Source organism: Lampris incognitus, chromosome 8 (genome assembly GCF_029633865.1).
Source record: "Lampris incognitus isolate fLamInc1 chromosome 8, fLamInc1.hap2, whole genome shotgun sequence".
NCBI lineage: Eukaryota > Metazoa > Chordata > Actinopteri > Lampriformes > Lampridae > Lampris > Lampris incognitus.
The window spans coordinates 29,354,669-29,366,725 of record NC_079218.1 but is presented as its reverse complement, the minus strand read 5'-3'; the positions used below and the strand labels follow the sequence as shown (position 1 = coordinate 29,366,725).

At 41.8% G+C, this 12,057-nt stretch overlaps 1 protein-coding gene and 1 non-coding gene across 2 annotated transcripts in view; both read left to right on the top strand.

Annotated features, from left to right (window-relative positions):
- Positions 1-4,506: 4,506 nt before the first annotated feature.
- Positions 4,507-4,577, top strand: trnag-ccc (transfer RNA glycine (anticodon CCC)). Its single transcript has one exon. It is a non-coding gene; the product is annotated as a tRNA-Gly (tRNA).
- Positions 4,578-6,639: 2,062 nt separating this feature from the next.
- Positions 6,640-12,057, top strand: part of LOC130117212 (glutamate receptor 3-like) — a 119,521-nt gene continuing 114,103 nt past the window's right edge. The window contains exons 1-2 of the mRNA XM_056285386.1: positions 6,640-6,807; positions 7,305-7,463. Of these exons, the coding sequence (XP_056141361.1) occupies positions 6,720-6,807; positions 7,305-7,463 (247 nt within the window). The 5' untranslated portion in view covers positions 6,640-6,719. The remainder of the gene's footprint in view (positions 6,808-7,304; positions 7,464-12,057) is intronic.

Sequence of the window (12,057 nt, the reverse complement as noted above, 5' to 3'; positions counted from 1 at the left end):
AATATTTGATTTGCTAATGTCCCTTACGGCTTTCCGTAGCGCCACAACAAAGTCACGTGATGTACGTAACAACGTCAGTCGGAATCCGGTCGATGAATAAACACCCAGCACGAGAGAAGTCGTCCTTGCTTTATTAATGTTATAAGTTAACATAGCCAGAGGGCACAGATCATTACACAGAGGACAGCAAGAGATGGAAACGGATGATCTGCTGTGGCGACCTCTAACGGGAGCAGTCAAAAGTAGTAGTAGTAGTAATAGTTGTAGTTGTTAAAGTTGTTTTCCATGGATATTAGGTTAATTCTTTCTTTGTGCAATAAACTGTTGTTTTGGATTTCACCATCACATCGGGAGCATGAGTGCTCACAACAGTGATTGTAGTTGCACAACATAGTAAGTGGTCAAAATGTTATGAAGGCCAAGAGCCATCTAGTGGCTTGTATTTTAAGGGAAGTAAAATGGATTTATATAAAAAAAACATGGCAAGCTAGGAGATTTTACAATCAGTGCACTTTGTTGAAACCATGTTGTTGGCTCATAAATATAGCAATTCTGCCTGGGAATATTAGTAAGACTGAGATTTGAGAGGTTTCCCAACCATGGACTTTTATAGGACTCACTGTGCTCTATAAAATATTGACCTCTCTGAATGGCTTTAGTCCACTTACTCCAGGCCTGACCTTGAGTACCATATCACAAGGCACCACATCATTATTCCATTTCAAGATTTAAAACGAAACGAAACAAAACAAAACATGGCTTCAGATGTAACTTGATTGCTCATAAAACTGTTCAGGGAATACAGTCGACCAAAAATACTAGCTTGTCACATACAGGGCATGCTGCTCGTATGAATAGTGGCAATTCATCCTACACATAACATGAATAACTACATCGTTATCCTTGGTGTTTATCCAGTGTGCAATATTTTACAACATCTCTGTTTATCACACCCAGTAAACACAAAGTCACAATCTAATCTGTCAGATAGCACCCCATAACCCAGTTATCTCACTTTATTTACTTTTTATTTGGGAACTCTTGATCGTACACATTCACTGTTTAAACTTGAAGACGTTGTTTACAACCTGATTCCTCATCTTTAATTAGCCAATGCCAACCCTCATTTTCCTTATCTACCCAAGGAGAATGGGGCTGCTCGTGCATCAAAGCATTTCTGCGGCGCTCTTGTCATTTCCCCTGGTAGGTTTTCACCCCAGTGTCAACACAAACGTGCAGCGTGGAGCCGCAGCAAGCAGCCACATGTCTGGCAAGGTCCACATCCAATTTCACAGGTTCTGGCTTTGAGCACTGAAGGCAAAAACAGAAGACACACACATGCAGACACACACCAAGATAAACAAGCTTTCATTTTGAGACACACAAACGTCTTCAGCCTGAGAGTTGGGGAACAGAGAAAGATAGGGCTATCTCAACACCATTTACAGCAATAATAATTAATGAGTCGTGAAAGAAGGGGAAGAAGCACATCAACGCAAGGCTGAGTTATCTGTTAATTAATTGTAACAGCACAAATACCAATAAACAAAGTGTTGGAAAATAACAAATGTTATGCCGAAGATCAAACCTGTATCCTGACAGGCGAAGTGATGTGCCACATTTTCCCATTGAATTTTACAGCTCAGGGTGACATGGTGGCACAGTGGTTAGTGCTATCACCCCACAGCAAGAAGGTTCTGGGTTCGTGCCCCTGGGTAGTCCAACCTTGGGGGTCATCCCAGGTCATCTTCTGAGTGGAGTCTACATGTTCTCCCCATGTCTACGTGGGTTTCCTCTGGGTGCTCTGGTTTCCTCCTGCAGTCCAAAGACATGTAGGTCAGGTGAATCAGCCATACTTAATTGTCCCTAAGTGTGAACGTGTTGGCCCTGTGATGGACTGGCGGCCTGTCTAGGGTGTCTCCCCGCCTGCTGCCCAGTGACTGCTGGGATAGGCTCCAGCATCCCGCGACCCCTATCGGGATAAGTGACTTGGATAATGGATGGATGGGTTTTACAGCTCGTATATCTTGTTCGATATGTATGCAATTTGAGCGCCTATATTCGATGTCACGTCTGACTCTGGAAGGTTGCCTGTCTTTCAGGATTTTTGCTGAATTGAAAAGTAGACGGACAAAAGTAAAGTGACCAGGGAGCCAAGGGAAAATCAAAGAACTTTTTCCGCTGACTTAAATAGTCTAGATGGCTGATGTGTCTTACTATAGGCTAGCTGCGTGCACTCAATTCACAGTGCTGTGTAGAGTGTTGCATTTGCCTGTATTTAGGACACTCCACTCCCTCAGGCTTACAACTTGTGTAATGCTGTGTAGTTATAACGAGCCATTACTATATATAAAACAGAGCTGGGTTTGGACATGCTGGTAGATTTGTATTGACAAGTATTAATAGAGCATATTTCTGCTGTGGTATCTTGTAATTGCTCTATGATAAAGCAGTTGAGAAAATCTTTTCAAATGACTGAAACTATGGCTTTTATTTTTCATTTCAAGCATTTGAACGAGTTGCACATAGCATTCTGTAGGAATAATTTCTGCAATGGAGGGTAACTGATTGGTCCAACAGTGACTGTAGAATTGTCTTAATTTGTCATCGTTATAATGCAATTGTCTTTCCATTTCAAATCCAAACTTTCAATCTCGATACGGATGTTAGGACTTTTGGAACGGAGACTCACTAATGCTGCGGTACAGGGTTTGTTAGCACAGCTCCCTTTGAACTACAGCCAGAACAACATCATGCTATTAATTGCACCTACTGTATGGTTAACAAATTCTGAATGCTGTTTTTCCTTGGTGAGGTGGGTGTGTGTCTTGGCAAGGCCTGCTGACATTTATGCTCAATTGAGTCTTGTTAAAGTGGTTGTGTATCAGAGGAAAAAAATGAAGAGTGTGCCTAAGGTTGGCATTAATAAGAAGTGCCAACAAAGTAGCGCGAAGATTAACCAAAGGCTATAGCAAAGAGTACTGAGTTCCTGAAATGCTTGCAGGAACTGCCCGAATCAGAAGGTCATCTTTCTGTGTGAAACCAGAAGAGACGTTAATGTAGCAGAGAAAAGTCCAGGTCCTGACAAGACAGCTTGTTTGTGTGTGTTTTTTTTATTTTTTTTAGCATTTTCCACCTTTATTTGACAGCAATAATCGAGAGAGACAGGGGATGGCATGCAAGAAAGGATATGGGCCAGATTTGAACCCAGGCCATTGCAGTAAGGATTCAGCATTATGTGGTACACACCCTACCAGGTGAGCCACGAGGCACCCTCAGATAAGACAGTTTCATGCTTCAATAGCCTGCCTAGTATCCCGAAGAGTTTTCCGTTCTCATTTTGGCGTCATCAGCCATCTGCACTAACCATACCCTCAACCCAATCCAGTCCAAGGTGGTAAGGTTATCATCAGCCTACAACAAACAAACAAGGCAAGAGACTAAGTATAATGCTGATGGCAAACATGCTTCCTTAATACTGATCATGCTATACATGGATGGTATGGAATAACCTCAGGCATAACCGCCTCAACATTTTTCATTCACTTGGGCCAATAGCCGTATCAGCCTCTGGCCACTCAGATGTCATAATGCTTGATCATCACATACTTTTCTGGTAACCTGATAGCTGCATGGACTTTTGGAAGTGTTTCTCTTATTGTAAGATGCACCTGGGCCAGCTCTGTTCTGTGTGGAGTTGGCACGTTCTCCCCGTGTCTGCGTTGATTTCCTCCGGGTGCTCCGGTTTCCCCCCACCATCAAAGACATGCATAGGTTAATACTCCTGCCTGTGCCCCTGACCGAGGCTTGTATTTCAGTTCACATTATCCTGAAAAAAAGACAGCAGAGAACAGAAGACAGCGCAATGCTTCAAATAAACAATTCCTTGTTAGCATTATTTTGAAGCCCTTTTGTTCAAAACATGAAAGTTAATTGTAGTGTGGTTGCTCTGAACAGGTCGCATGCTGGGAATGATCAGAGTTGCAAACTCGCTACTCCACAACGACCCTCTGGTCTATTCTGCGGTGCAGGTTTTATTATTCTGGCAGGAAGCATTAATGACTGCAGCCCCCCCAAACACACAGATACACTCCCGTTTCAACAAAATACACCATTCGCATTGCACTGCTCAATTAATCCGCTGGAATATATGAGCTGTCCACATAAACAAATAAACAATGCTGGAGTTAACAGAGTAATGCTACTAATTAATACGGCTATCAAACCCTGGCCGATGATAAAACACTTAGAAACTGGAAGGCTATAAAATGGGGCGTATCAAAAAGACGGGCCCTGAATCAATAATGAAATAGCACAATGTTGAAAGACACAAATGAATTGACTGACAGGCACTCACTGTGCAGATTATGATATGGTGGTAATGTCATGCAGTCTTTTAGCATCAGTGATTTAGCCTAAGCAGTGGGCCAAGAGACTTGAAGAAGCCCCAAGTGGCCTTTGAGGGAAGGACTGAAGATGAGATGTTGCAGCTGAAGCTTTCATACAGCACTGCTGGTGTAGTGGTATCATGCAAGATTCCCATTCTTGTGATCCGGGTTCGATTCCCGGGCAGTGCATTGTTTCTTGATAACAATTTCATATAATGGCATGGTCAGCTAACACCAGTCCTCTCAACGCTCCCCCCGTTCTGTGAGTTGTATCATTACCAGACCAGGTAAACTGCTATGTTATGTGCTTCTACTTCCTTTGTACATTTGACCTAGGATGAAAAACATGACATATTGCTGGACAACTGATCTTTGCAATCAGGGGCTTTAGATAATGCATTATAGTATAATAAGTGTCGTAGATTACTTCATTGGAAATACATCTAAAATAAAATAAAAAGTATATTTCAATCGATATTTTTCTGCTGTAACATGGTTCCCCTGTAAAGTCAATGTCTAGGTTTTGTTAATTAGTTGCCCCAAGTGTCTCTGCACCAGTGCTACAAGGAAAATACATGTGCATTTATTGTACCTGACGACTAAAATGATTCTGACCCAGAATGCACTGAGAGTAAACAAAAAAAGAAAAAAAGGAAACGTTTTTATAATAGAGCAACATGCCTCACTTTCATGGTTGGGTGCTCTCAAAAGCACAGTGTTTAAAATCAGAATGTGGTAAATTCACGGTGGAGAAAATTGGTCTCTTCATCATCCAGATGCTCATCAATCTTTTGCAACACATTTCTCAAGATTTTTGCTTGACCCACTCCGCAGAGAGGTCAGGGCACAGCAGGGTCTGCCGTCTGCTGCAGAACAAGCCTGCTGGAGATGGAAGGGCTTCTGTGTCTTGCTCAGAGACACTTCAGCAGGGTGGATGATCACCGTCACAAAGACGAGACCTGGGACTCTCAGCTGGAGGAGGGTCTCTCTAATCACTGAAACTGCCCTTCTGCTTAGCATGTTAGGATTGCAGGTGTGGCAGTTCATCTTCCTTGTGCATAGCTGTCTCACAGTGTCAGGGTTTGACTGGGTGTTTTATCGGGATGTACCCCACCCCACCCTTGCTAGGGGCTTCTGCATCGACTATTCATGTAACCTAGAAAAATGAACATGAGCTTCAATGATTAAATCAAGCAAGCCAAATAAGGACTTTAACATGTGGCATTAGACAGAGCTCCACCTACCACATAGCAGGTGGAGTTCTTTAAACAGTGATGGGTCAGTCCATTAGTTTGTATCTCAACAGTTTCTACCTGCAGGGGGACAGCCTGAGATTATGGCGGTAATCATTCACTGCTACCTCTGCAATGTTATTAGTAATGGCACATATCTAAATAAACTCCGCTGTGAAAGTCAAAACTGAATTCTGAGAAAGTGAAAATGGCTAGCTGTGGTCGACAACTGTATCTAGTGGCTGTGAGAAAACTGGATGCTGCCATTGAACGTTTTGAGCATAGCATGGTGGTGGTGGAAGCATCATTTGTTTTAACTGAAGCAGTGAATTACTGATGAGCATCATTTTCAAAGGGGGATGCCTTTTCTCCACTGATGCAGAGACAGACAGACAGACAGATAGACAGATAGACAGATAGATAGATAGATAGATAGATAGATAGATAGATAGATAGATAGATAGATAGATAGATAGATAGATAGATAGATAGATAGATAGATAGATAGATAGATAGACAGACAGACAGACAGACAGATAGACAGATAGACAGATAGACAGATAGATAGATAGATAGATAGATAGATAGATAGATAGATAGATAGATAGATAGATAGATAGATAGATAGATATGGGTTGAAAAGACTGCATTGAATAAATAAGTGGGCCACCGGCACTGTTCTTTGGCCCATGCCGCTTTTCAACGTAGACTTGTGGCTGCGTCGCCTCACACCACAACTCCGCAGTGACGTGAGGAGGACGGGAGGTCGCTCCTCTTAATTCAACGTCAGATCAAGTTTGATAAACGTCCCCCTGCTGGACCGATTGGACAAGCTTAATTCCCAAAAAAAGAAAGAAAGAAAAAGAAAAGCACGGTTCTCGCGCCACCACCATCTTTTAGATAAGTCGATGCCTGTTTCGTCCTCCTTTCTCTCCTTCTTTCTTTCTTTCTTTCGTTCCGTCCAGCGGCGGTGCGGCTGATACTGACGCGTACGCGTCGCGTCCCCGTGTGCATTTCTTTGCGCATACACGCGTGTTGTTCATGCTTTGGCCATTCCGCGCCCGTCCGAGGAGTTGATCTCAGTGGATCGGAGAAGAAGATGAGGCATCGCATGAGAGCGACAGTCCTTTTTTTGTTGTGTTTTTGGGGGAAATCGTTCGCGGGGTTTCCAAATCAAATCAACATTGGTAAGTTTGACTGGACGTCTGTCTGACTAACCTGTTTTTTTTTTTTTGTTTTTTTTTGCATGGCACATATAATCCAAATAGAGTGTGTTTCTACAAGTGTCAGCTTCGTGTAGCATTGATTGGTTATTTGCATAATTCATTCTCAAATTCAGTTCGCCACGTTAAGACGTTGTAAGGTTGTGGTGGTGGGTGGGTGGGTGGGTGGGGTGGTTGAAATGCACCCCAGAGTTAATGTGATCTAGCCTAAAATTCTCCTCATACAGAAGTTTCGGCCCCCCTGCAGTGGCCGTGGCACTTGGGAGAGCAGTCTTTGCTGACCAGCTTAAGCATGCAACATATGCAGCCCACTGATTGTCCAAATGATGCCGGTGTATTGTGTTGCCCCCCGAGAATGCCGAGCGGCGGTATTAAACATCACACGCAGGCCCGCTTGGCGTGTCTCAGGACAGCTTCCACTGTGTGTGAATAATGCCTGCATGGGGATTTCTCTCACGTAGGAGGGCTGTTTATGCGCTCCACGGTGCAGGAGCACAGCGCCTTCAGGTTCGCAGTCCAACTCTACAACACCAACCAGAATGTGACAGAGAAACCCTTCCACCTCAATTACAACGTGGACAACCTCGAATCGTCCAACAGCTTCACCGTGACACACGCATGTGAGTATCGTGTGTGCACGCATTTTGAAATAATGTCACCATCTCACGTTGTGTTTTGCCCCAATCTCATCACGACTGTCTTAATGAGTGACGAACAGCCTAAACGGCGAGCTGTGTTTTGATTCAACGCGCCCAACCTATGTACATTTCGTTTTCTCCACTGTGGCCTACATGGAAACGGTTGGCGTTTCACAGGCAGCAAAAACTCTGATGCGCCTTTGTCTTAGGCTTGTAATTGTTTCATGCGCGCGCGCGCGCACTCACTCGCGCACTCACGCACAGACACACGCACACAGTAGGGTTTTTTTTACTTTATGGAAAGGACAGGGTTAAAGGTTAAAGCTGGGTCCAGTGGTGGGCCCGTGTCCTATGACTTCACAATGATGACATCAAAAGTGATAAGCACGACGGCAGGAACTACCATTCTGACAGAACAATCTTAAGATGTTGATGCAGTTCAAATCCCTCCATTAGTCTGCTGCATCTTTACACGCCTGGGGTTTAGGATACCGCCCGATAATAGCTTCTAGTTTAAATCAAAACTGATCCATATCTTTTCTTTTTCTGTGGACAACAGCTTATTAGATTTGTTTTTTTTTTACACATTTCGTTTCAGTTTTATTTGTGATAATCTCATAACACTTCAGACTAGAGTTTCGTAACTGTATTTTGCCGGTAGTTTTATGAATATGTCAGTTTGCATGAATAAGTCTACAGCATCATGCGTGGTCCATACGTGTGTTTATAGAAACAGTTGTTTAGGGGGAATGCTTGAGGGCTGCTGTGAGGCTTCCAAAACCCATCTATTGGTGACCCCCCCTGCCAGTTCTAGATTCTGGGGGACACCGTGCGCTCTGCCTGCAGAAGTCATTTGGCTGCCACTCTGCAGTGCTTCCCAATAATTGCACTTCACAAAAGCCAGCCACAGTCTGCTGAAGTGTGTCAGCTGGCACTGGGATTGTTGTGTAACTCGCTAATGGAGGAAAGGAGTAACAGTATTTTTTGCTACATGCCTCCAGGGCTCATCCAGCAAAATGCAAACTAGTGGTCACAGTTGACTGAGAACATATTGTTATTCACATCAATGGCCTAGGGGAGTAATTTTGTGTATGCTTGTGTGTGGGGTTGTTAGACCCATTCACACAATCACACCTTGGAACATTGGAGCTGCCCTGTACTACCACACTATTACGACTACTACTATTATACTACTATTACTACTACTACTACTACTACTACTACTATATGGACTGACCATTGAGCAGTTCCATTGGAGCTGTTGTGAGTTTAGTGTCTTTTATAAAGGAGTCTGTTATGGTATTTGTTGAGGGAGGGAGGGGTGGTACAATGCTTGGCTCTCCTCTAAGCAAAAAAAAAAAAGAAGAAGCAAAAAACAAGAAAGAAAAGATACATCAAAACAGGACTCATGTCCAAACTTAAGCAACATGATTCGCATCTCAGATGTTAGCATGACTAATACCCAGTAAATCAAATGCATGCCATCACTTGAAATTATGCATCATATTCGAAATCCTCGATTGACAGTGTTGACAAAAGACGGTAAATGTATCTAGTCTTGGATAGATGTCTTGATTGGTTTATTTTACATGTTAACTGCAGTCACTAGGATGAGGAGAGGTGCTGATCAGGCCTGCCCACAGAAATGGCTGGGCCCATGAAAAGGACCAGTGAACCCCTCCCCAATCTGCTTTACTCATATCAACACATGCTCAAGCTCTCTCTCTCTCCTACTAAACACATACAATGAAAACTGAGAGAGACTTACTCAGTAAGGGGGCTCCATAGACATACACACACACACACACACACACACACACACACACACACACACACACACACCATAATAGAACTCTCTGCTACACTTACACCATACATTTCTTAGTAGGAAATGCAATTTCTTACGTTATGGTTTCATCTTTGCCTCTTATACAGCCATCTTCCTTGTCTTACAGAATGCAAAGTCTATTATAATGTCCATTTGTTTAGCCAGTTCAAGCTCAGTGGCAAGTGCTGCTATTATAGTTGCTATATTTAGGATGAACATGATTATTGCTGGCTTCCATGGGCCCCTCTAGTAGCTGGCTCCCAGAGAGTTTCCCCCCTTTTCCCCACCTTTTGGATGGCCCTGGTGGTGATATAGACAGCTAGCTAATGACGAGAAAAACATTTTGGATTTTTCAGTCAGTTACATTGACCTCAGGGGATCCCAACGAAGAATGAATATCGTTCTGCTCTTCTTCAAAAATGTTTACATAATGTCATGCAAGAACTTTTACTATGTTAGGGTCACTTCTTTTTGCATGGCATATTAACATTTGGCTGAAATGTTAACATCTACTGTTAGGATATGTCGATGATAAGTGAGGGTATTGTATATTTTATATGAACAGTTATGTTTTTACTTTTTGTCTTGAGTTGTGTGAATAAAGCTTTAATGGAAGATGCCACCCCTATTGTAGGGGAGTCTGTAGGCTTTGTATGTAAAAGAAACTAGTCTAGCAGTATGTCTATCCAATGGCCTAACGAAGCCTCTTGTCAAGTTCGTATATCCTGTATTGTATCCTGTATTTGAAACTTGAAAAATGTATCAATCAAGATATCTGTTCAAGAGTGCATCCCTTTTTTGATATTTGGATTGCCTTAATTGAAATCAACTTACCAGGGAAGCCTATATTAATGCACCATACTTCACCCAGCCCATGGTCCTTCCTTGGGGAGCGACTTCCCAGTCTCGCCTAATCCATCTGAAACTAGCTGAATGATTTTGCTGTGTAGATTTGCATTAATGGCAACCCTACAAAGCAAATCTAGATCTAGGAAACTGTATCAACCCATATGTATAATGCAAAATAATCAAGAAAAACATTCCATATAGCACATCATTAGGGGTAATTCAGTAATGTGTTTTCATGTGTCTGATCATAAGCCAGGTAGGTTGTGTAGGTAACTGAAAACTCAAAAATGAAAATGCAATACTTGCTATGGGTGGAGTCCCAATAATAACACTGCTGGAGGGAACATTGAGTGATGTTTGAATTCAAAAGCAAAATATATTCTAAATATAAACACTAGTTTAAGACCATGGCTGGTATTTGCGTCATTCTTGATCCCATACCTGTATACTGCAGTTTTCATTGGAAAAGTAATTCTATTATTTCTTAAATTTGATTTATTATTTATGCATTGATTTATTTATTAAGTCTCGACAGTCTTAAAATCATACAGAAATATCTTATTTTGTTTCAAGAATCATTTACTCATCAAGATCTGACTGTATAAGATAAGATATAAGACTATATCTTGACTCATCTTGCTTCATTTTTTCATCTTCAAAAGAACATTTTAGATGTGAAATAAGAGTGTTTTCTACATTAAGTAGTTCTTTCTGATAATTGCATGATTAAAATTCAACAAGTGTGCTTCAGACAAGATAGAAAATCTCTATGGTGAACAAGTGATTTCATATTATTTCAAGAAATCTTACCTGGATGAAATATCTTACTGCATTGGCAGATTATTTGCTTGTTTTAGGGATTTTGTAACTTGAATATGCAAAATTTTGTCTCAGTGTTGACATGGCATTTTTGCAGCATAATAAAAGTTTTAGTTTGAGTTTCTAGTTCTTATTTTTCATAAAGTAAAGGGAAAAATACTTGCATTGTTATAATTTTTCAAGTGTAGCAATGAGGACTTACTTGGGCAATACATTATTTTTGTAAGCAAAAAAAAAAAGTAAACGGTCCTGCATTTCTGGCGAATAACATTTTAACTTCGTTGTTTTGTTTTGTTTGTCAGTGTTTCATGAATCTGAGAATTTCTGACTGGTGTTGTTCTAGCAAGTGAATTTGACTGAAACACTGTAGCATTTTGACAAGAATAATAAAAGTAGCTGGTAATGATGAAATGGTAAAAGTAGGGCCCTTTGATGGCCTGGCAGCCTGTCCAGGGTGCCTCTCTGCCTGCCGCCTAATGACTGCTGGGATAGGCTCCAGCATCCCCGCAACCCTGACAGCAGGATAATCGGTTTGGATAATGGGTGGATGGATGGATCAAAGTAGACAGCTTTACATTTGGTGAGAATCGGGCCAATGTGAGAATTGGCCCGACTGGCCCACCGTAGCTAGCCAGCTAATTCTGTGAGTCCGCCTCGCTCCTCCTAACAATTCGTGGCTGATGATTGTTTTCTTCTATTCTTTGAGGTGGCAGACATTTTTGTTTTCCTCTATACTGTCTGGTCTAGTCAATAGAACGTAGTAGAAGAAAGAAATGATAGACTTTAGGTAAGTAGAGCTAGCATCAATTATATAAATGCTGAGAAGTTATGAGATCACTTTTTGATCAGTGCTTAGTTTTTAAAAGAATAGATTTTGACAGGAATAGAAAAGAGCCCACCATTGGTTTTCCCCACTTTAGCTGGGTCAGTATGTAATGATTGCTACAAGTCCGTAATGACAATTGGCTCTGTTATTGGCAGAAGAGATCAATAGGTGCAAGTACACAGTTCAGCAGTGAAGTGTATGACTCCAGTTGGCTCAATAGTATGGAAAAATCAACACTCACCAATACTCTAATT